Source organism: Myotis nattereri (assembly GCF_964212035.1).
Source record: "Myotis nattereri genome assembly, chromosome: 11".
In the NCBI taxonomy this organism is placed as follows: Eukaryota; Metazoa; Chordata; class Mammalia; order Chiroptera; family Vespertilionidae; genus Myotis; species Myotis nattereri.
The window spans coordinates 17,048,721-17,074,790 of NC_138086.1; the positions used below are offsets into that span (position 1 = coordinate 17,048,721).

At 44.4% G+C, this 26,070-nt stretch overlaps 1 protein-coding gene across 1 annotated transcript; it reads left to right on the forward strand.

Moving 5' to 3' along the window:
* Positions 1–15,216: 15,216 nt before the first annotated feature.
* On the forward strand, positions 15,217–24,980 carry LMOD2 (leiomodin 2; the record flags this gene model as incomplete). Its single annotated transcript, XM_081102368.1, has 3 exons — positions 15,217–15,489; positions 20,524–21,915; positions 22,400–24,980. The coding sequence occupies 3 exons, from the start codon at positions 15,217–15,219 to the stop codon at positions 22,424–22,426; spliced, it is 1,692 nt and encodes a 563-aa protein (XP_080958494.1). The 3' UTR covers positions 22,427–24,980.
* Between the last annotated feature and the right edge of the window lie 1,090 nt (positions 24,981–26,070).

Consider the following 26,070-nt stretch of genomic DNA (forward strand, 5'->3'; position numbering starts at 1 on the left):
CTCATGAAATCTTGCTTTACAACGGGCACAAGTGTTTCCCCTTATCCTACAGGTCTCAGCATGGATGCTGCCTCCTCTAGGGAGGGAGGCCCCAGCACAGCCGTTCTCATGCTCTGCTATAGGTGCCCGTGTTCTCCCCTGTCTGTCCCAACAGATAAGCTCTGTGAGGGCAGGGTCTATGTCTGCTTTGTCTTCCAGTGTTTTCTTAGGGCTACATACATCCCCTAAGGCACAGAGAGGGTTCAAACATCATTTGTTCAATATGTTGAATGAGTGAATGTTGTACGAGACCCAGACAAAAATAAGCAATGGCTTGTGGTAAATGATAGTGTTGACTCTCTGAATTGGGTACATAATATTAATAATGTAATTATTTAAATGCATTTTTCTTAGATTTTAATGTTTTTCTTCGATTTGTTTTTATCTTAAGGGTTACTGTACTCTTTCAATTGTAATGCCTCACTGGCTGTGAATTTTTCAAATTGTATTTAGCTTTAGGTAACTCTGAGATATAAATAGGTATAAAAATTACCTGTACAATTAGAGCTATAGTTGTATTCCCTACAGAATATATTTTTATATAAATTAAACTGCAATGTGTTTAATTAGAACTATAATGTTTTATGTATAGAATTTCACAATTCCAATGTTGTTCTCCTACTTGAGGCTAAAATGCACTGTTGCCACTAAATAAATAAAAAATAACCATAAGCATACAAGTTTGCCATATGACTTCAGATTTTAAATAAACTAAAGCTTTGACATTTCCTTTAATGTATTTTTGCATAAATGCATTCAAAATACTCTAAATATTAAATAAATTTTAGTACACTAAAGCTTTGACATTTTATTTAATGTAGTTTATGTAAATGTAGTCAAGAAATACATGAATATAAATATATGAATTGACTGCACAGGTTTTTAAAATGTTTTTTTTTTTTTGGTGTCTGTGCAGTAGGAGAAAAATGTATTCTATGAAACAGAGGCAGTCACTGTGCCCCAGATGGATTTGATCTTTTTCTTATCACATCTTGAACTTCCCTAGCAGTGTTTTTTGTTCTTGAGTGGGCTGGGTGGTAAGGAGAATGAATTTCTACCTAATTAGGACTCTGTTTCTCTCAGAATATGTCACTATCTGGGAGAGGGCAACAGCTGCTCATCCCTGTGAGCCTTTGGAGAAGCCAAACATTCTACGGTGGTGCCTGTGTAACCACCGTGAAGTCAATGGGGTAGTGTTTTGAGGACATCCTTCCATGCTGCCATGATGTCACGGCCGTTTTGGTCGCTGTGGGTTCTATTTTGTATTCTACAGAAATCCTGGGAAGAAAGAAGCAGGTTTGACCCCTCAGGTGAGTGTATTTTGTTTAGTTTTTCAGGAGGTGATCTTTAAATAGTATTTCCATTTCCAACCTAAGATAATTTCATAAGTCCATTGACATCAAGTGCCTCCTGAAGAGGATGGTTCACTCGTTTTCATTAGTCACAGTGCATGTTTCCAGGCAATAGGATGACAGTGCAGAAAATGTGAACATGATTGTGCCCAGCAAATATTCATGGGTAGCACTCCTTCTCGATGCATGCTATTGGAAAAATCAATACATTATGGATCAGACAGCATGGGAACTACAAAACAGATGAAGTGTTTTACATCACAGTGAACCACACTTAAGCTTTGTCCTGGCCTTTTACCAGACATCCCTATCCAAATTTTGGTTTCAAGACACATCACTCTTATATATATTGTCACCTTCCAAATCAGAAATCATTTAGGACATATAAAAACTCTAAACTGCCCTAACTGGTGTGCCTCAGTGATGGAGCATCAGCCTACGGACTGAAAGGCCCCAGGTTTGATTCCGGTCAAGGGCATATACCTGGGTTGGGGGTACATCTCCAGTAGGGTGTGTGCAGGAGGCAGCTGATCGATGTTTCTCTCTCATCGATGTTTCTAACTCTCTATCCCTCTCCCTTCCTCTCTGTAAAAGTCAATAAAATATATTAACAAAATAAATAAATAAAAATAAAAACTCCAAACTACTTCAAGTTATTCAAGGAAGAAAATGAAACACTATATGTATATATCCATATTTGTATACATAGTACATATATATGACATCTATATAGCTAAAAGCCTAAGACCGAACAACCACAATGACTGGAATGACCGGTTGACCAGTCGCTATGATGCACACTGACCACCAGGGGGCAGACGCTCAAGGCAGCAACTGCCCCCTGGTGGTTAGTGCGCTCCCACAGCCAACTTTCTGCAGCCGGCCAACCGCCTGAGGCCCCTATACGCCCCCCCCTCCCCACTGCTGGCTGGCTGGCCCCCATGGGGACTGTGCGTGACACCCTGATTAGCCTCCAATCACTGGCCAGGCTGAGGGACCCTACCTGTGCACGAATTCGTGAACTGGGCCTCTCGTATATACATATAATATATATATAGATACATGCATCATAGTATGGCACATTAGCTGTGCAATATAATGCAGTAGGTAAGAACATATACTTTGTAGCCAAACAGACATGAGTCTGAACCAGGCTCCACCAATTATTGTTTTTTAAATATATTTTTTATTGATTTCAGAGAGGAAGGGAGAGGGAGAGAGAGATAAGAACATCAATGATGAGAGAATCATTGAACAGCTGCCTCCTACACACCCCCTACCAGGAACCAAGTCTGCAACCCAGGCATGTGCCCTTGACCAAAATCAAACCTGGGACCCATCATTCCACAGGTCGATGCTCTATCCACTGAGCCAAACTGGCTAGGGCTCCACCAATTATTAGCTGCTTGAATTTGAACAAGAATGATATAAATGTATAAACACGCTATCTAACACCTGAACTCTCATCATTCTTACATGGTGACAGTGATAGTGCCAGAGTTGCCAAAGTTAAGAACCTTGGCCTTATTGTACTAGGCTGCAGATTGTCATGTTTAGATGTGAAAATACGAAAAATAATGGTAGAGAAGTACCTGGCATCTTACAATATCTATAAATACTTCGAGAAAGGGCACAGAATAAAGACAGCAGGGAATTGCCCCTAGCATGTAATCCCTCACATTTACTTTTACTTAGTAAAGCCCTGATCATCAACTGTTGAAAAGGGAAGACAGGGCTTCTCAAGGGAGAAGATGTGTGAAAGGAAGAGACTTATTTGACCTTGGTGGCCTATGTTTTGTAACTTCAGGGAGTGCTAGACATGTCTGGGGATTTGCTGTTTTTGGAAAGAGACAGCCTAGTAATTTGAATCTGGGCACTGGGAGTGCCTGAGTTCTAATGTTGGGCTGGCCAGTGATGCCACCAGAGGCACTTGGCTGCTACTAACATTCTGTGCTTCAGATTCCAGTAAACTGGGAACGGCCATTTCTCTTGCTTTGGAATTCTTGCATCCCGGATCTCCCAGTGAGATTTGAGATAAAACTTCTTGGAAGCAGCCCATAGTGCTGGATAAGGTAGAAGGTGTGGAGGGCGCTCAGTGTGATACTTACTTGGGATTGAGCGGGTGTGAGATACCAATATCAGCTTCTTTCTACGCGAGGCAAAGTCTGCACTGGCTTCCCACGGAAGCCATGTTTACGCTTTGTGGCAGTCAAAGAATGAGGCGAGACCTTCAGTGGTCAACGATCTGTATTGGTGAATGTCTGAATATCCCTAAAGATCTAGTTTAATACTGTTTCAGTGAAGTGACAACTTTAATCACCTTTCACTAGACAATAGTAACATTTACTTAGGCTTGACTCATTGCAAGCCCCATGGCATGGTCTTAACTCTGACTCCAGACCCTGCTCTTCACAATCACCTGAGATACCCAAGAGACGAAATTGAATCTGTGGGTTGGAGGATGCCCTGATTAAATCTGAACTTCACTGTGTCTGACATCCTACACAGATTCTAGGATTTCTGAAGACCCTCTCTTCAAACAAAGCCTTTTATTTGACAATCAAAAGTAAGGTTTAGAATGCAAGTAAGTTTAAGAGAGGTGGAATCATATTAAAGCCTTTCGACGTAACAAGCTTTAGCTAGGTAAAGATGGTGAGAACCCCAACTCTATAGAAGAAAATGAGTCGATATTTCCTATAAATCAAAAGTGTGATTATTTGATCTATGAATGTGGAAAGAATTTTGAGAAACATCTAGCTCACTTGAATACATTCTGGAAAAACCACTTCAATAACAATGCCTTTCATTTTTTCTGTGTTTGATGGTTCACAGGCACTCCACATACATCATCTCATTTGATTCTTACAACTACTTTGGGAGCAGGGCAGGGATAAGGTAATCAATCGTGCAGTTAACTAAGCTAGGACTCAACCTGTGTCTCCTGACTGTAAATCCTGACCTCTTTCCACCCCAACATTTTCAGTTCAGATTAGGAGGGTGTTGTTCATAAAAGCCAAAAAGTGGAAACAATCCAAATGTCCATCACCTGGCAGTTACAGAAATACAATATGGCATAACTATACAACAAAATAACATTCAGCAACACACTATGACATGAATGGGCCTCAAAAACATTAGGTGAAGGGAAAGAATCCACACGCCAATGCCGAGTAGTGTATGATTCCAGATTAGTGGTCCCCTGGGGCTGGGGGGTTGGAACAAGGGTTGACTGCAAATGTTCTAAAATTGGGTTGGAATGATGGTTGCACAACTTGGAAAATTTACTGAAAAAAATCAGTGGACTTTACACTTAAAGTGGGTGAATTTTAGGGGTTGTAAATCGCATCTGAATAAATCACTTAAAAGAGAATAGAAGGGGCATGTCTCTCTCTCCCTGACGGGTGATGCCATGGTTACACCCTCGCTGAGGTGACCCAACTAAACAGTGAGCTCATCGGGCTCAGAGGAAAGCACTTGTTCTGGTGCTGGCAGCACATGGTCATTAGCTGTGCTCTGCTGATAAGACGGTGAAAAGCAGACGAGGAGACAGTGTTCAAGGGCAGCACAATGCTTGCTGCTTTCCCCAGTCTTACTGGCCTTCAACCCAGACAAATGCCAACTGCTCTGCCAAATGGTCATTTTCATATTGGGGGTGATAGGGCTTTCCCACGTTGTTATTTTTGTTATTATTATTTATAAACACATAAAAACATACAGATTGAGAGCTAGAAGTGAATGTTTCCTATCCTCGTCAGGGCATGAATTGGCAAGGCATCATGTTACCGGTGGGACGGGTCTTCAGTGACACCCTTGACTTCTAGCTCTGATTCCCTGGGGTGCAGTAGAAAGGACAAGAAGAAGAGTGGGGGCGCAGCATTCAGAAGTGAGAGCCCAGGGAAACCAGAGAAGGCAAATGGTCACAAGGCCATGGGTCTCAAGAGCACGGGGAACTATGGACAGAAAGGTCAGCGAGGAACTGGGAGTCTCTGTGAAAAGACAGTGTCTTAGATTTTCAGGATAAAATTGCAAATGAAAAGGCTCAGTAACAAGATACCAGCTCTCAAGCACTACCTGCCCCATTATTGGACGCACCGAGGCCCCATATTCCTGTACTTTGATACTGAAGTTACCTTTCTGGCCCCTCTTCACAGCAGGAGCTCAGCTTTGCTGCCCTTTAAGTGAGCACTTCCCCGCAGGATTGGGAGTTTTCTAAAGGGACGGTTGTCCTGAACCGGAGGGGGGAGCCCTCCCAGGGAAAAGACCCATCTAACACCACAGTGAGCAAATCTCTATCAACACGCAGGGGTACAGGAAGCTAGCTGCAGAAATGAATAAACAGACCTTCCACTTCAAGTAAAATTTTCTTTATTAGAATTTCGTATGATATACCTCAAATCTGCCTGTTGCATGAGTGGAACTCCGTATTGATGGCCTGCAGCATAGGATGAACGGCCTGATGGATGAAAGTCAGCTGTTCTTTCTTCGTTTCTGTTGTTGTTTTTTCTGAAAGTCACCCCCACCCTTTTTTTTGTTTTTGTTTTTTGGTCTTTACAGTTTTAACATAGTTTATCTTTCTATTTGCTTGCGTGGGATTTATTTTTACGTTTGTGAATCAGTTCAACAAAGGATAACCGAATCTACTCTGCATAAGGGAAAGCATCAGATGCTGGGTTAAAGATGTCTCATTTTTCTGTCTGTCTTTCACTCTGGCACATTTTGAAACGACAAAGCAGCAATTCTCATCATGAGAAGTGATTGGACCTATGACACGACTCTACCACTTACTAGCAGGGTATGCTTAAAGAGATTTTTTTTAACCTCTCAGAACCTCAAAACCCATCTTTGCCCTTTGAAAAATGAAAATAATAGTGTCGATTATATCATGTGCTGCCTCACAAACTGTAAGTGGTGGCTATACACAGTCTTTTAATCCTTACCTGGAGATATGTTTTTACTGATTTTAGAGGAAGAGGAAGAGAGAGAGAGAGAGAGAGAAAGAGAGAGAGAGAGATGGAGAGAGGGAGAAACACGATGTGAGAAACATCAATTTGTTGTCTCCCAAACTCGCCCTGGGGATGGAACCTGCAGCCTAGGCAGGTGCTCCGACTGGGACTTGAACCCGAAACCTTTTGCTATACAAGACGACACCCAACCAACTGAGCCACCCAGCCAGGGCCACACAATGAATAAATGGAGATCAGATTACTTTGTTAGACTGCTGGGCACATTGTATGTGAAGGCATTTCGTAAACTGTAAATATTATACAATTGCAAGATATTGTTATAAATAGCTCTAATAATTTTAAATTTGACTCATGCTCACTCCACCACAAGCTGGCATAGCTAGGAGATTTGCTTGGCTGCCAAGCCTGAGAGTGAAGACTTGATAAGGGTATTGCCAGTTCTCAGCTGATCCCTGTGGCCTGTTTGGTTGTTGTGCGTCCAGAGCCTGACCTTAGCCTGCCCTTCCCCTGGGAGCCTCCCTCCAGCGAGCTGAGCAGCTCCGGGGGAAGGACTGAGGGAAGTCGGAAGCTTAACTTCCTTAGGGGTCATTCATCACTTTGGTTCAGCAGCCTTATGACAGACCGTGGTGGGAAACGCTGGAAACCCCAGTCCTCCTGCGAAAGGGGAAGACGTGTCAGATCTAGTCCAGGGAGCAATCTCGCATCTGTGCCGTGAGAATGATTATATAAGCCTAAAAAAAAGGCAGAAGTACACAGAGGGTGACAATGAGGAACAGCCTTGATATGTGTGAGAATAAGAGAATTCCCAGGTTTGGTTTGTTTTTGGTGACATGTCCAATTTCCAGTTTACTTGTTTTTTATTTGTGAGAATAAGAGAATTTCCTTTGCAAATGAAACTAAAGCACACGCTTTCCATGTTTCTTCATCAGCAAATTGGGGACAGTTTAAATAAGAAAGGCATTCATGAAATGAACAAAAATGGCATCGTCAGATATGAGCATATAGTGGCCAGCTGGGTTCAATCATTAGTCTGGGGGCCACACTCAGAGGAAGATAAACTGTGAAGCAGAAGCTTCCAGGTCCCTGTGAGTGTCGGGGTTCCCAGGAATAGTGGAGTGGAGTGGGGGGGAGGGGTGCGGCTGAGAAGCCAATGTTACAATGAAGTAGCATTTCTCTATAAGCATTTCTGGAACCTGCTTAAGAAGATTTTAGAAGGAGCTCAGATCCCCTCAGACTTCGTCATTTGTCCTGATTTTATTGTTTAACCTTCTCAACTAACTTTTTATTTATAAATTATATCATTATTATTATTAGAGAGGCCCTCAACACCATATAAACTCCAGGCTCTATAAGAAGTGGATCTAGCCCTGTCTACACTGCCATTGATCTGGTTTGGACTTTTTAAAAAACCTAATTCCTGGACACGTAATAACTACCCTAGGCCCTGGGGACAGTGAGTGGCAGTGGGATGCTGCCAGGGAATGGGGTTCTGTGGGAGCTGGGAGAACTGAGCTGGTCCCTGGAATCAGGAAAGGTCTCCCCATGAGCCTGTTGCTGAACACCTGAGGGCTTGGGGGTGGAGTGAGAGTGGAGACCAGAAACCCAGTGTGAGACTCGGAGGAAGTGACCCCGGCTGAGGCTGGAGAGGTGAGCAGGTCCTGATCCTGGAAGGGCCAGGGTTAAAGATTCTGCCTGGAGCACCATGGAGGCCATGGGAGGCTTTAGGCAGAGAAGGAGCGGCTGAGACGTGTTTGGCAGGAGTTCTCTGGCTGAGCTGCGGGAACTGGCAGGAGCCCGGCCACGCTGCATCGGGAGTCCGTGTTGCAGTCATTGGAGAAAAGGACCGCGGCCGAGACTCCGGCTGAGACGTGAAATCGGAGTCGAGAGCTTGCGAGTGACATGACAACGCCGACGAGAGCAGGCGCCAAAGGTAACACACACACCGGCTCCCGCGAGGGTGGAGGCGGGATGCCAGCTTCAGAAACGTGGCAGCCGGCGTTGGGGCGCGGGGGGAAAAGCAGAAAGGGAAATGATGCTACTGGTTTGAAGCAGGTTGAGTTGTAGCGCCAGCGAGACAGCCAGGTGGAGATTTTCCGAGTGTTTTCATCAAACATTCTTAAGCTTGAGGATGCAAACTTTAGCTCAGCAAAATGACATGCCATTGGAAATCTTGGACCTGTGGGGTCCTTTCAGTTATTGAAATGACACACATTAAATCTGCGAGTGGCAGAGGTGTAATGCAGAATAAAGCAGAGGATCGGGAGAAATGAGACTTTTATTAAATGTATGCATATGATACAGTCACTTAACTGGAGGAATGCTGATATAAACATTTTGCCATATGAACAGTTCCAGAAATTACCAAACTCTTCTTGAAATGTCAGGGTTATTAGAGAAAAGAAAGAAACAGTTGGTAGGGCCTCCCGATACTTCCAACATTAATAACCAAAAGGACATAAGCAACACGCTGAGCAACTCACCTTTAGGCAGTGGGCGTCTCCGGCCACAGAGTGCTGGGCTGCAGCCAGTCCAAGGGGCCTTAGAAGGTCTCCAATCGCTGCCTGTCAAAGCTACGTACTGAAATAGCAGATCTGCTGGCAGGGCTGGCACTGCTGATTTTTGGAGGTGCTGATGAGTGTGTGTGTGTGTGTGTGTGTGTGTGTGTTTTTAAATATATTTTATTGATGTTTTACAGAGAGGAAGGGAGAGGAATAGAGTTAGAAACATTGATGAGAAACATTGATCAGCTGCCTCCTTCACACCCCCTACTGGGAATGTGCCTGCAACATGCCCTTGACCAGAATCGAACCTGGGACCCTTCAGTCTGCAGGCCAATGCTCTGAGCCAAACCGGTGAGGGCACTGATGAGTTTTATTCTTGTTGAATCTCCGGCATTCTCCCAATACTTGCCAGGATCAACAGTTGCCTACATTAAAGAAGGTAAACGATGACTATGAATGCTGCTATGGGATAATGCTAGGGATTTCCACGTAACAGCCGATGATAATAAAGTCCAAACTCCTTGACATGGCCCCTCAAATAAAAAATTTCAACATCTGTATGCATCTTCCATGTGCAGGCATGATACTGGTGAGAGAGAGAGAGAGAGAGAGAGAGAGAGAGAGAGAGAGAGAAAGAAGAAGAAGAAGAAGAAGAAGAAGAAGGAGAAGAAGAAGAAGAAGAAGAAGAAGAAGAAGAAGAAGAAGAAGAAGAAGAAGGAGGAGGAGGAGGAGGAGGAGGAGGAGGAGGAGGAGGAGGAGGAGGAGGAGGAGGAGGAGGAGGAGGAGGGAGGGAGGGAGGAAAAGAGGGAGGGAGGGAGGGAGGGAGGGAGGAAAAGAGGGAGGAAGGGAGGGGGGGTGAGAGAAATGATGCAGGAAGAAGAGGTCAAGATACCAAAGCACTCTGTGATATAGTACAAGAACCAGCTGTACTATTCTGGCCATCTCCACATACTCCCACTCCTACACCGAATAATACTGTCATCCTCCTGTGGTTTGCTCAGAGGCCTCTCTGTCTGGGTGGAAAGCTCTTTACCGATTCTGAGCCTTCGCCGACTCCCACTCCCAGGCGGGCCACGGGCCATGCTGCTTCTGCCCCTGCACCTGCACTCCACCTCCTCCTCCTGCTGGCACCTTGGCGGAGCCCTCCCTGCACTCTGCTGCCGTCAGTCGTCTGCCTTTCTCCCTGGAGGATGAACTCCTGAGAGCAGGGGCCAGATCAATTTCTATTTTTCTGTATGTAACCCTAGCTCCCAGCACAGTACCTGCCCACACAGCAGGTACTTGGCAAACATGTGCTTCATAAACAAATAATAGCATTTTCGAGAGGAAACCAAAGAAAATAAAGGGTGAAAGAAGAAACTGTTTTCACTAAAAGGGGAACTGGACAATATACTGGCAAGTAGTGTGTATCTGATTGCCAATCAGGAACCATGAAAATAATTCTCCCAATAAAAGATTTTTTTTAAAAAAAAAAAAACAAATGATGCTAATCTTGAAAAGGCTTATAGTATCATTGACTCTAAAAGCAATTCTGCTCAAAAACACCATGTGCTTGCCAGGCCGGTGTTGCTCAGTGGTTGAGCGTTGACCTATGAACCAGGAGATCATTGATTCCCAGTCAGGGCATATGCCTGGTTGAGGGCTCGATCCCCAGAAGGGGGCATGCAGGAGGCAGCCAATCAATGATTCCCTCTCACTGATGTTTCCATCTCTCTCCCTGTCCCTTCCTCTCTGAAATCAATAAAAATATGTTTTAAATAAGCACACCACAATGTGCTCAAATGAAAATTCCAAAATAGAAAATGCTGGTGGTGCTAGAAATATGATTTGTTTTCCCCTCTTAATATAGACAAGGTTGCAAGGAAATCTAAATTATTCATTGCACATAACTCTAGCCAGGGCTAGGTGGTAGTGTTTTGTCACTCAGCAGAATTATATTCAATGGACTTAAAGTTTGTGGAGAATATTTAAAGGGGGATCCAGTGAATTAAGATCCCAATGAATTGCGATTATTATCATAATCAGAGAGATTTTAACATATATATAGTATATCTAAATGGATATTGTCTTAAGGTAGTGTCCTTGGAGAGGCCATTTTTCCCCAGTGATGCTGCCACAGAGCAAACACGTTCATGTCTCCACTTTTGGAGTCATTTTAACAGTCATCCATGAGCCACCCAAGATTTGTGAGACTATTTATTCTGGGTTGTTCCAGTGAGAAAACTAAAATTTTTATTTTTTTTATTTTTTATTTTATTATTTTATATGTTTTTATTGATTTCAAAGAGGAAGGAAGAGGGGGAGAGAGAGAGAAACATCCATGATAAGAGAGAATCATGGATTGGCTGCCTACTGCAAGTCCCCCACTGGGGATCGAGCCCACAACTCGGGCATGTGCCCTTGACTGGAATCGAACCTGGGACCTTTCAGTTCACAGGCCAACTCTCTATCCACTGAGCCAAACCGGCTAGGGCTCAAAACTAAAATTTTTAAGTTGGTTTTCCAAGTGATCAGTTTACAACACAATAGAAATAAGAATTTTGTAATGACTGAGCCATCCAACAATGGAATGAATTTTTGGTAATGTAACATTTCCACTGAAGGTGTTCAAGCAAAGGCTAGGTGACCACTGAACAGAAGTGATAAAGAGAGGATCCATGTATTCAAAAGTCCCTTTGAGTTCTGACCACCTGTGATTCCAGGAATATCTGAGTAATCCTATCTAATAAAGACAGAATATGCAAATTGACTGTCACTTCACGACAAAGATGGCGGTGCCCAAAGCCAATAAGGAGAGAATATACAACTTGACATGACAAAGATGGTGGCAGCCGAGCCAGGACATTTGCGTTGTCACCATGACGACGATGCAGGTGTTCTGCCCCACCCTGGCTGCTCCGGGCCTCTGGGCAGCACTTGAAGGTGGAAGGTGGCTCCGGGCCAGAGCGAAGGCGGTGCCAGCAGCCAGGGGAAGGAAGGCCTACTCTTGCATGAATCTTCATGCATCGGGCCTCTAGTTATTTTATAATCACATTAAATGTGTAGCATTATAATCTACACACATCAAGCCCTTACTTTTCTAGGTCTATGCTCAAATGTCAGTTATTACAGAGATCTTTCCTACTTGCAATATTATTCCTACAACAGACCCAAAGACTGAGAAACAGCGATCAGGCTATCAATCCCCAGAAGGAAAGTAGGGGAGGGCGGGGGTAAGGGGAAGAGATCAACAGAAGGACTTGTATACATGTATATAAGCCAAACCAATGGACATGGACAACGGGGGGATGGGAGCATGAGTTTGTGTGTGGGGGGGAGGTTGGGGGTTAAAGGGGGGGATGAGGACACATTTGTAATACCTTAACTAATAATAAAAAAATATATATATATTATTCCTACAATCTCCTTTCTTCCCTCTTGCCCTGCTCTGTTTCTCTCCATGCAGCTTCTGTCTGATATGCTCTGTAGTTGCTTGGTCATTTATATGCTGTCTGTCTCCAGAAGGCTCCATCAAGGAAGGGATGTGGTTGGTTTTTTTCACTGCATTAACTCCAGCACCTAAAACAGAATCCGACATGTAGTGTGTGTTTAATAAATTGTCAAATATAAACAATATTAAAGTGTTGCAGAAAAATTAAAAACAAGAAAGAGAGACAGAAAGGAGAGTAAAATACAATTCCTCTACTTTTTGTACATAAATTACATACCTTCAAATTTGCACATATCATATGGGCCAGTACATAATTGTTGAAGAAATAAACTTGGGCTATCATTTTCATGTATTTTCTTCTCATCTTTTTTTTTTCAAAAAACACAAAGGTTTTAATATGGTTTTAATCATAATTCATTGTTTTACCTAAAATGTCATTATACAGATGAATAACTAATCTTCACCACACTTGGCTATAATGATTTGCTGTCCTTTCCAAAAACCAAACCATTTTCACATAAGGTAAGATGTGTTACCACTGAAGTTATGCAAAAGCATATGCTCAGGCCATAAAAAAATCTAATGAACATCATTTCTAATTTCATAATCATCTCTCTCATTAGAATCATTGAAAAGAGTTGTAGCTATTTTTGGAGGCAGTATACCATAATGAGTGAAGATAATAATAGTTAAAATATTTTTGCAAAAGAAAAAAGTTGGAGTACTTACACTTGCAATTTCACTATGTACAACAGAGCTATCATGTGGTATTGGCATAGAAAATTTACACAAATTCATAGATCAGATTTGAAAGTCCAGAAAGAAACCCTTATACTTGTGGACAAGTAATTTTCCACAAAGGCACCAATGCAATTTAATAGTATTTTTTTAAGTGCTAAGACAACTGGATATTTGCAAGAAGATGAATTTAGACTATTATCTTACACATATGCAAATATTAAGTCAAAATGGGTAACAAGCTTAAATATAATAACCTAACACTATAAAACTCTTAAGAGAAAACATAGGAGTAATTCTCTCTGACTTTGAGCTAGGAAGTGATTTCTTATGACACCAAAAACTCAAGCAATAATAGAAAAATTTGATAAATAGAACGTCATCAAAATTAAGAACATTTGCTCTTCAAAAGACATGAATAAGACAAGCCAACGAATGGGATAAATGATCTGCAAATCATATATCTGATAAAGTCCAGAGTATATGGAAAATATATGTCCCAATAAGAGACAACCTATTTTTAAAATCAGCATAAAATCTGAATAATTATTACCAAAGAAGACATAAGAGAGACAATGAACACATGAAATGATTCTCAACATCATTAATTATTAGAGGAATGAAAGTTAAAACTATAATGAGATACCATTTCATATCCTTGAAATGGCTATAATCAGAAAAAAAAAGCAATAGTAAATTGGGATGTGGAAACACTTGAACTCTTTTCAATTGCTGATGAGAATGTAAATTTGTGCAGCCATTTGGGAAAATAGTTTGTCATTTTCTGGAAAAGTTAAATGTAAATTTACCATATAACTCAGCAATTCCACAACTACATACCTATCTACCCAAGAGAAATGAAAACATACGGCCACATAAACACTTGCATATAATTGTTCTTACAGCAGCATTATTTATAATAACCCAAACCTGGAAACAACCCAAATATTATATATATATATATATATATATATATATATATATTCACCAGCTGCTGAATACATAAACAAAATATTATATATTATACATGTACTGATAAATGTATATTTCAATGCATATACATTTTAACTGATTTTTAATCTATCTCTGTGCTAAAATGATACATTTACAAAGCCTCATGAGCTATATATTTTATCACATTTCATAAGAATATGATATATATATATATATATATATATATAATTTCAAATTAGCTTCTCTTCCGTTTTCAGCCCAGACACAAATATGAGTGCAAATTCTAGCTCTGTGGCCCTGGCTAGTTACTTGACCTCTCTGAGACCATATTAGTGAAATGTGGGAATAACATTTACCGCACAGAACTGTAGAATTAAATGAGATGAACTATATAAAACGCTTAGCACTAGGCTGGCACAGTGTCAGTTCTTAACAAATCCTACCCAGTATTATTGTTGGTCTTTTCGGAGTTTTATTTGCAAACCTAGGAGCTTCCTAACACTCAGGGGTGAGGAGAGGGGAGCCATTTTGCGCCGCGGAGATGGCCACTTGGCAGTCTGGCTGGCCGACTCCCAATCTGTCACTTCATCTCTCAGAGCCTTGGCTGCCAAAGTCTGTGAAGGAGGACACTGTTTGTCATCTCACCGGACTTGCTGTGATTAGGGAAATTGTATTAAAGTGCTTTGTAAACTACACAATGCCATAAAAAACCTAAAGTGTTCTGTGAACATAGCTGTCTGTTCCCATCGCGGCGCTTTTAGGAAAACCTGAATAACTAACTACTGCACCCCTCAGATTAAAAGGACCCCTTTCGTGGCCACGGGGGTGGCAGCCAGTCACTTCAACATGAACTTGTATTCCCCTGTTGTTTGAACCTAAAGTGAAAACCTGTGTCTCTCCCTGTCGGAGACCTCTCTGCCTGTCCTCAGGAGCTATCAGGCGCAGCTAAATCTGTCCCTGGCCAGTGTGTGCATAATCCCCACTGGTTCTGAGACCTCCATCCACCACTGATGTGACATTCTTTGTGTTCAAATGTCTAGCTGACGTCTGATGCTTAAAACAGCCCATGCCTTCACCCCGGCCGCATTGTCACAGCCTGTATCACCCTCTTAAAAGGCTATCGCAGCCGCTCCCAGCACCAGTTGCTGGCCAGCCTGCCCCTGGCCGCCTCGCCTGCTCCTGGCTGCCTTGCATGCCCGGGTCCTCAAGCTCCTTGTGCGTCTGACCAAACAGGAACCATGTCTACCTTCGGCTACAGGAGAGGACTTAGCAAATATGAATCCATCGACGAGGACGAGCTCCTGGCTTCCCTGACGCCCGAGGAGCTGAAGGAGCTGGAGAGGGAGTTGGAGGACATTGAACCTGATCGCAACCTGCCGGTGGGGCTCCGACAGAAGAGTCTGACGGAGAAGACCCCCACGGGGAATTTCAGCAGGGAGGCGCTGATGGCCTATTGGGAAAAGGAGTCCCAGAAGCTGCTGGAGAAGGAGCGGCTGGGGGAGTGTGGGAAGGTAGGCTTTTCGGACCTTTTCTTGGCTGCTCCCCGGACCCCTCCACCCCCACCCCCACCCCAAATCTAGGAACCTGCTTTCTCTCCCTCTGCAGTCCCCCTCACTCTTCGGTCCTTATAACCTGCTACTGAACACTGTCTCGGGCTGAAACAGTCCTGTAAGTTCTATGGCCACCCGAAGGATCGTAATGTGTAAAATGATTGGCTGGGGTTCTAATAATTGGCTAAAGATGGAATCTTCAAGAAGAAAATAGTTCAAAAGTAAGGCATAGGTTTAGATAGTTTGCCAAACGTAAGTCTAATTTGAGTTATAAGCTGGGGATGTGGCATAGTATCTGTGTCTGAGATTTTATAAATATGTATTATAGTTATGTAAATTTATTTTCTTCTTTAAAGACAAAAATGGGTACTCTTGTTGCGTTGACTGTGATATGGCTACACCAGGAAGTGTGGGGTGGCAGGAAATTACATGAAACTGAGAGTCAGGGGACCTTCTTTCTAGTCCCTTCTGTGTCTCTAAGTTGTTGGACAGATAGTCACTTAAGCAGGCTCCTCTTTCCCGTCTGTCCATTGAGGGACTGGGGGCCTGTGGTTTTATTGTACGCATATGAACCAAACCCCTTTGAAATTTGGGTCCGTTGTGGACCTTCTCCTTAAGAAAATACACGTGCGCTTGTGCACACACACACACACACACATTTCTACACAGAATTTCAAAAATGATGACATGCATCCAAAGCCCCCTGAGGGCCCAGGTTAAGCCTGCCTGGGTAGACGGCTCTAAGATTCCTTCCTACTTTACAGTCGTGATGCTGGGGCCAGAAAATGGACTTCTATCAGAGCGCAGGCCTCCCGAGCCCTTGTTCTCTGCCCAGTAAACGTTTCTTTAAATTCGCCAAATGAATCATGAAAAGGAGCTCAAAAGATGATGGGAAAATGGTAACGGCCATGAGAACGTTGATAACGCCAATTTCTGAGTTTCTGGAAGAACACGGGTCTGGAGCGATAGTTTAAAACCTCTGTGCTTCACTACAATCACCTGAAAGCCAAATGGCCTGGAGCCCACGGGAAGACTTCCACAGGACTAATCTAGGCGCTGTTAGCTGATCTTGGTGACAGGGTGTGTGGGCCACATTTGTAGCAAGATATGTGTGAGCTTTGCCCATGTCAATCACCACAGGAGGGGTCACTGGGATCGGGCCCGTGTCTGCCAAGGCCACGCTGGCCGCCTGCATGGAAGGCCTGGAGGGGGAGGTGACAAGGAAGGACACACATGACAGGCCAGGATTTAAGGTCAATTCCTCCACAGCCATGCTATTTAGGGGTCTTTTTTTTTTTTTTTCCTGATGTGGGAATGTGCGTTAAATATATATATATAATATGCCCTGTTTGTGACAGTTATTCAAGAAATTCCTTCATAAAAAGATTAAAGGTGACCCAGAAGATGCAGGACAGACAGCCATTGTAGCAATAACCCTGCAAAGGCATTTTAATGCCACCATGTCTTTAGCTTGGTGGGTGGGAAGCAGAAGGCGAAGCCTGCTGTCAGCGGTGGGTGGAACCCACCTGATCCCGCCAAAGGTTTGGCTGATCCCCACCAGTGGCTTATCGAGTCAATTAGAGAGGCTCCCGTGTTGATGAACTTTGACTCCTTTCTGGCTAATTTTTCTCTCGCTACACTTTCCTCGCTGGCCAGCTGTCCCTGTAGTCACATGGAGTGCTGGGCAGAAGCTTGCTGATGGAGAGTGTAAATCCATTCCAGCCGCAGGGAAAAGCTCAAAGCAGACGATGGGTGGGTGGGTGGGCGGGCCAGGAGCCACAGCATAAGTGAGGAGCACACAGCACAGATCATGAGGAAGGAGGAGATGGGGGTCTTTGCAGCTACTGGCTCTATAAAAGCTCAGGAAAACCATGTTCAACTTCTGTTGGATGACAGTCTCTGCCCCCCCCCCCACCCCTCTTCACACAAAGCTATGTGACACTCAATAGCTCCATGGGCCTTGGAGACCAAGGCTCTAACTCCCCTAGCTTGAGTACATTCACATCATTTCAATGAATTCTTACCTCCCGCACACGAGAACTCAGACTAAGAGAGGTTCAGAAATGCATTTGAGATCAACACTCTAAAAGCAAGCTGAAATTCACACCAAGTTCTAATGGCACAAAGACCACGATTCTCAAAATGTGGGTGCCCGACCTTCAACATCATCTGGGAACTTCCCAGAACGGCTAATTGTATGCTCCCTCCGACCTGCGCATGAGGGACTCTGAGAGTGGGGTCCAGCCATTAGCCCGTGTCATGTTACATCCATTCAGTGAGCAAATATTGATAGAGCCCCCGCTACATGCGGAGCCAGGCGAGCGAAACAGACATGATCCCTGTCCTCACCCTGCTAACAGCCTTTGGGGGAAAATGGCAAACAACTCATTAAAATAGGCACTTTTTAGGGGGAAGTACAAGGTGGTGGGAATGCATCGCCAGGGTGATTTCAGGGGGTGTCAAAGAAAGCTTTCTGGAAGAAAGCACGTTTTTGAGGGGACAACATCTCTTGCAGATACAGCCTAAAGTTCTTCAAAAACCAAAATGGATAAAAATTTAAGGCACCATACCTTGAATTTTGAGAAAGGTCCCTTTCCTGCAAATATGGAAACAACACACACACACACACACACACATCCCTCTCCCTCCTGATCTTGAAGAAGAGAGTAAATTAAGACTGGACAAGCCATCCCAGAAGCCTGACCCCTTCCCCAGGCCATCACTTGGTGCCTGCCACTCCAAACAAGTGGATAACTAGAGGCTATTTTGTGATAGCAACTGGGCAAACAAACTTGTGGAGACAAGCACAGTGTTATCCAAAGCTCATTCCACAGGCCTCAGGCAGTAGGATCCCTCAGGGTAAAAAAATAAAAATAAAAGGTGCCAGTGTGGAAGGAAGAACCAAGGCATTGGGGACAGGGGAGGGACATGGAAAAATTGAACTGTCAGCAATTTCCTTTTTTAAAAAAAAAAAATCAGAAAAGGTAGCAAGAAAAAGAAAGGAGTCAGTTGGACTTTTTAGTAGAGTCTTGTCAACAGGAAAGACAAAGTGAAATTGTGTTTGCCTGAAGGGCTTTCATAATGGAAACGTGGTAAATAATTGAAGACCATGGGCTGAGGCAATGGCTTGCTTCAAGATTGTCTACTGTTCTCTGCTGTTCCGCGTTACACTTAGAGTCTAGTTTCTGCGGTCCGTCTCATCTAATCCTGCACTCGCGTGAGATTTCCAGTTGATTTGCTGAAAAGGGTGACCGAAGTGTTTTTCTTCACAGAGCCAAGCTTTGACCTGCTGCCCTGACAGCAGCCCCTCTCCCTGGGCTTCTTGCCCCGGAGCAGGGACAGGGCCGGCAACGGCTCACGGGTGTGGGGTCTCTGGGCACCTGTGCCAGGCTCTGCCCCCGAGGAAGATAAATGCTGGAGAAGCACAGGACGCCGCTGCCTCTGTCTCCACCGAGGCAGGCCCGGCCCACAGCACCTGGCTCCTGTCACATCTGCTTACAGGAGACCACGTTTACGAAAAGTCTTCAACATTAAGAGAAGAAATCCATTAACGTGTTGTGTATTCGTGTTGCCATGTGTTTCTTTGGGATGGAGAAATAAGCGTGGACAAAGGGGTGAGGGCAGAATCCAGAAGGGAGGGGTGAGTTTTTAAAAAATTGTACGTAGGCTAGGTGTCCAGTAGTTCAGAGTAAGTAGTTAAGAAAAAGAATACAAAATTGATCACGGGTTTCCAAAGCCAAAGTTCCACCTTATTTTTCAAAGTGGCAACATGATAGTAAATTTTAGTTCAACAAATTGCGTTCTGAATGCTTATTCTGCAGAAAACACAACAAATGTTTGTAGAAAAAGCTGTTGAAAATTATGCAATTAAATGTTAACCTTGGTCACCGAGATTAAATTTTCTTCTTATATATTTTTGTTACTTGCCATGTGTTGCTTTTTCTTTTTCTTTATTTATTGAGATATAGTTGACATATAACAATGTATTCGTTTTATTTGTACAACATAACAGTAAAACCTTGATATCACGGACTAATTTGGTAAAGTAGATTTTCCGAATATATATGTTAAAAAATTGACAAATTAGTTAACCTGTTTTTACTTACATAGACAATTAAAATTAAGTGTGTATGAAAAGTTTACTTTCACAAAAAACTTTTCTATATGCATTACATCACTTTAAATGTCTACTGAGTAGGTCTAGGAAATGCGTGCATTCACCAGTCACGAGTAAACAAGTGCACACGTTGGGGTTGGCTTAGAGCAGGTGGGGCATGGCCTGCACATGTTAAAACTGCCCCAGAAAGTCACGCCACACGACAACGGAACCAAGGACAGTGCCAGGTGCGGTGTGATCACGTGCTAATCGCTTGGTAAACATTGTTTACCAACAGTGACTCTTGGATTTAAATATGTAGACTATGATTGCAAACATGCAATGTTAATTTATGTTGGGGAAATCATGACAGTGTTTTTTTCCCAACAGATGGCCTATTCGCTAAAATGTGTTTAAAATATAACAGTGGCCCTAGCTGGTTTGGTCAATGGATAGAGCGTCAGCCTGCGGACTGAAGGGTCCCAGGTTCCATTCTGGCCAAGGGTACATGCCTGGGTTGCAGACTCGATCAGGGGACATGCAAGAGGCAGCCAATCAATGATTGTCTCTCATCATTGATGTTTCTATCTCTCTCTCCTTCTCCCTTCCTCTCTGAAATCAATAAAATATATTTTTAAAAAATACAATATAATAATGGATTGACAAAAAAATAACCTGTGGCTTTAATGATCAGCAAATCTTGGTTACATGTAAGCATTTTAAAATTAAAGGTGCTAATTTTCACATATGACAGACAGACGGGAAATGTGGTCTGCTGCCCCCGAAGGCCAGCAAGGTCTGCAAAATCGAGGGTATTGTGAAAGAAACCATGTTACTTTTGTAAATTTAAAAAGTGTGCTTAGCAGTGACAAACTTAACGATGGTGCCATGCTCTCTAGGTTGCAGAAGACGACAAAGAGGAGAGTGAGGAAGAGCTGATTTTTACTGAAAGTAACAGTGAGGTGTCCGAGGAGGTGTACACCGAAGAGGAGGAGGCGGAGGAGGAGGAGGAGGAGGAGGAGGAAGAGGAAGAAGAGGAGGAGGACGAGGACGACAGCCATGAAGAGGAGAGCGCCGTTGAAGACGAGGAAGCCATCAACGGCACTGCCCACCCTGAGCGCGCCAGTCCCGACAGTGCCCGGCCGAAGACCTTTAAGAGTCAGTTAGAAAACATCAACTTGGCCAATGGCCACGGCGGGAGGCGCTCGGAGTCGCCGGCCGCCCTGCACCCCAGCGGCAACCCCACGGTCATCGAGGAGGCCTTGGCGAAGATCCGGAGCAACGACCCCGACACCCGCGAGGTCAACCTGAACAACATCGAGAACATCACGTCGCAGACGCTCGCGCGCTTCGCCGAGGCGCTGCAGGGCAACACGGTGGTGCGCACCTTCAGCCTGGCCAACACGCACGCGGACGACGCCGCGGCCGCCGCCATCGCCGACATGCTCCGCGTCAACCGGCACATCACCAGCGTCAACATCGAGTCCAACTTCGTGACGGGCAAGGGCGTGCTGGCGCTCATGCGGGCGCTGCAGCACAACCCGGTGCTCACCGAGCTGCGCTTCCACAACCAGCGGCACATCATGGGCAGCCAGGTGGAGATGGAGATCGTGCGGCTGCTCCGGGACAACACCACGCTGCTGCGCCTGGGCTACCACTTCGAGCTGCCGGGGCCGCGCATGAGCATGACCGGCCTCCTGACGCGCAACATGGACAGGCAGCGGCAGAGGCGGATGCAGGAGCAGAGGCAGCAGGAGGCGGACGGCGGGGCCCAGCCCAGGACCGCGGCCTGGCAGAGAGGGACGCCCGGCTCCTCGCCGTACGCATCGCCCAGGCAGTCGCCCTGGTCGTCCCCCAAGCTCCCCAAGAAAGTCCAGACCGGGAGGAGCCGCCCGCCGTCTCCGGTGGCCCCGCCCCCGCCCCCGCCCCCGCCCCCGCCGCCGCCGCCGCCGCCCCCCGCGACGCAGAGGCTGCCACCCCCGCCGCCGCCGCCGCCGCCGCCGCCGCCGCCGCCGCCGCTCCCAGAGAAAAAGCTCATCACCCGCAACATCGCCGAGGTCATCAAGCAACAGGAGAGCGCCCAGCGGGCTTTACAAAACGGACAGAAAAAGAAAAAGGGGAAAAAGGGGAAGAAACAGCCGAAAAACGTCCTCAAAGAAATAAAAAATTCCTTGAGGCCAGTGCAGGAGAAGAAAGCAGAAGACAGCTACCGACCTTCTACCCCACAGAGATCTGCCCATGACAACCTCATGGAAGCGATCCGGGGGAGCAGCCTGAGACAGCTAAGGCGGGTGAGTACCCCAGGAGACCCTGCGGCTCAGGCCCCCCTTGCACAGTGGCACCCAAGTCGCCTCCCAACATACTTACCACTATTTTAACATGCGAGAGCAAGCCTGCCAAGTTTGTAACATCCAGAGCGCGTGCCTGGTGAGCCGATTTCCATTTGAGAGAGGTGCCTGGTCCTTTCAGGATTTTGTTAAGGCCTAGCCCCATGTAAACACGCCACAACATATAAAAATACTGATTCAATTAACAATAATAAATAAATAAATAAATAAAGCAGGGAGTATAATCTGCATTCCAAAAAAAGTTCACCACTTGTCAAAAATGTTACCGAAGGGTTGGTTACACGTGGTTTCAAACCTAATTTGTAATATACAATTTTAATACCCGGTATCGAAAACCAATCCATAGCTGAGTTCCTCTCCCTCAGAGATATTTTTCACTTCGTCATTTGTGTTGTTTTTATTGAAAGAAAACCCCCTGTTTTTGTAGGTGGAAGTTCCAGACGCTCTGCGATAAACACACAATCTTGAGAAGAGGATGCAGACTTATTCCTTGGCGTTAAATGAAACGCATCGGGAGATGCTTCTAAAGTACCTTCTTCAATTGGAAACGTCCTCTGACTTTAAAAAATAGCCTCAGCCATGAAGTCCAAAGAGAATCTTAAGAATCTTCTGTAAATATGAAAATAAACTTCTTTTTTAATGTCATGAGATTTGTATTGGCAGGAAGCAGTTTGTTTAAAGATGCTTCATAGCTCTGAGCTGCTGAGTTAATGAAATATGCTGTTATTTTTGTAATCCCAATAAATTTGGATTGAAGTTTTTTTAAAAAAAACAACAAACTAATATTTTTTTGTGAGTTGGTACATTTTCAGGTGTGTATGTAACATTGTTGAATATTAAAAATATTACATTATCACCCAAAAAAGGGTTTTGGTCCTTAGAATTTGCTTTTCTTTGTCTTCTCCATGAAAAACGTGATCAGAGCTCTTTCTAAAGGTCTGGAATCAAAAACTCTCTTTACAGTCATCTTGGTAGTGAGATAAAAACTCAGGAAAAGACCCCAAAGTGGACATGATCATCCTGAAGGCAGTGATATGAGACCCAGGCTATCTACTGAGACCCCCACATACTCATAAGATTTATAGGTCAATTTAATCATTTAGAATTAAAATCAACTCTTTCTGGAAGAAGAAAAATTGAAAGTTTCTTGGTAAACAGAATACAGATGCCGGGGGGAATGCATGGAAGACAGGCCCCATGAATTTGGAGCGATCTGGTGGCTGATGCTAAAGATTCCTCTCTTGAGCTCTCCTTGCTGAGCCCTCATCCAGTGGGTCTCAGCCTTTCATGCCCTACACATACAGTGGCGGTGTCAACATCCACGACACACATCCAGGGACAAGGACACATGTATCTGTAATCATAGTGTGTCCCCACCCCATCCCCTCTCACTCAAGATCTCAATTCAAATATCCTTCTCCACTCCAATTTATGAAAGCTACAAATCTCTTCTAAAGTCCCTTGTAATAGCTACGATTAGTCATGTTTCCTGCGTGTCCTGCAGAGTAGAACAGTGGTCTTGGGTCACCTGTTCAACGATTGTTTGCTTTATAGACAAAGCTTCAATCAAAATTACCTTCAATTTTCACTAGAAAACTCCCCCATAGTTCTTGGGTCTGTGTCGTTTGGTCTGTTTCTCTTGTTCGGCCATTCTCTCTCTTACTCATAAGAACAACTGATCATTTTTCTTAAGGAGGTAGCTCAGTGCCTGGACACGGTGTGGGCAGTGACTGGCATTTTCCGAACTCTCTAAGTTGTCTCCTGAACTTTTCACAGCAACATTCAAAGATGCTATCCTGTTTTACAGAGGGAGCCCAGGCTCAGGGAGGGTGAGGTTGCAGGAGAAACTGGCCGTCTGTCCCGGCTCAGCCCACACTCCCCGGCACTCTCTGTTCAAACCTCCCAAAGGCTCCCCGTTCAGTTTCCCTTGGTAGTGACTTCACATTTTTTTTTTTTTTACCTCTTTTCATTGGTGTTCACAATCATGGCCATCATTGTTGTTCAAAGAAATAAAAGCTAACATGTAGGTTTTTAAAAGGTGGGTGTGTAGCCCTGACTGGTTTGGCTCAGTGCGTCGGCCTGGGGACTGAAGGGTCCCGGGTTCGATTCCGGTCAGGGGCATGTACCTTGGTTGCGGACACATCCCCAGTAGGGAGTGTGCAGGAGGCAGCTGATCGATGTTTCTAACTCTCTATCCCTCTCCCTTCCTCTCTGTGAAAAATCAATAAAATACATGTTTTTTAAAAAAGGTGTGTGTGTGTGAATTTAGAGCAGGAAACCAAGGCAGACATTCCTTTTTCCCCTGACCCTTTTGTGTACATGAGGACTAGGCCCTTCTAAAGGGGAACCGCCTCCAATCCCATCACGATGTGGCAGAGGAGCAAATGGTTGCTCCTGAGGGGGGTTGTCCATAAAACCATGCATGAACGCCAGGAAGAGGGTGTGCGGCAACCCCCTAGAGTGAGGGGAGAGAGAAGAGCTGCCAGACCTTCTCACCAGGAGTGGGCAGGAGACACATACTGTTTCTTTGCATTTCAAAAGCTGTCTTTCTGGTACTTTGGGGGCTCAGGAAAGAACAGCCTGCACTTACTAGGTGCATCACAAGACCTATGACAAGTATGATACCATCAGATACTAAGTGAGTACATTGCTCATTCAGAAATACTCTTCTAGAATGTTATCGCACAAGACAATCCCGTAAACATGCAAGGTGTTATTTGGCACAGGGCAGAGATTCTTAGCTCATCCCTCCTGCAAACTCATAGAGTGAATATGGGAACAAATTCGTTCATCCTCTATAAAGAGCTTTCAGCTCTCTGGGAGAGAGGCTGTCCAAGACCAGACGCAGTGTTTAGGCTGTGATTGATATCTGCACATTAATCTCTTAAAGAACACCTCATCCCCATTTGAAATGGGGCCAGGTACTGAGTCTCGCTGGCTCTGAGAGCCCTGCTGCCACAGGTATTTAATAACTCAGTGTCAGCAGGGCCTTGATTTAATACCTGCCCAGTTGTAGTTGTTACGAGTGAGTGAAAGAGTGAGTGAGAGGAGGAGGTAACTACAGGCTGCCATGCCTGTATTGAAATGCATGGAAGAGGGGGTTAAATCGATACATTCTTAAAAGGGTCTCTTAACTACTTCTTTTTTTGACAAAGTTAACATTGTCTTTTTCTTTGGTTTTTGTTTGTTTGTTTATTTTCTGAGGCTCCAGAGGTAAAGCTTTATTTCCACCAATCGGCAAATACATGATATAAAAGACTACAAGTTGACTTAAAAATTATAAAACTAAACAATGTAGTACCGCCCTGGCTGGTTTGGCTCAGTGGGTGGAGCGTCAGCCTGCAAACTGAAGGGTCCCAGGTTCAATTCCCGTCAGGGGTACCTGCCCGGGTTGCGGGCTTGATCCCTAGTGGGGGACTTGCAGGAGGTGGCCGATCCATGATTCTCTCCATTGTGGATGTTTCTATCTCTCTCTCCCTCTTCCTTCCTCTCTGAAATCAATAAAAATATATTTAAATATATATATAGTGCCAACATTGATGCATTTGACAACTCCCACAAGTATTTTCCGAGTTCCTACTAGATACTCTTTCGGATACACAGCCAAAAAAGGAGATAAAACACCGGGCCTCATGTAACTTGCATTTGGGTGGAGGGAGCTTACACCATCACTTCATACATCACGCCTATATTTATCAAGTGCCTCCTGTGTACCAGGCACTCTGCTCAGCGGTGAGACCAACCAACTTTAATTAGAAAATATCCTCCACTTGAAAGTAATGGGAATCCAAAGCAAATCATCCGTTCCAGGATATGAGGCAAGCACGGAGTGAGAGGCAGGTCTATGGTGTCCTGTGTGGGCACTGAGGAGCCATCATCTTCTAAAACTAATGTCAGCAAACTTTTTCTGCAAAGAGCTAGAGAATAATTAATTTAGACATCATGGGCATTTGGTCTCTGTCGCAACTCTTCAACCTGCTACTGCAGGGCAAAAGCAGTCATACACAATACCTGAATGAATGAACGTGCCTGTACTAATACAACTTTATTTATAGGCCCTAAATTTTTAATTTCATGTACTTTCATGGGTTGTTCATT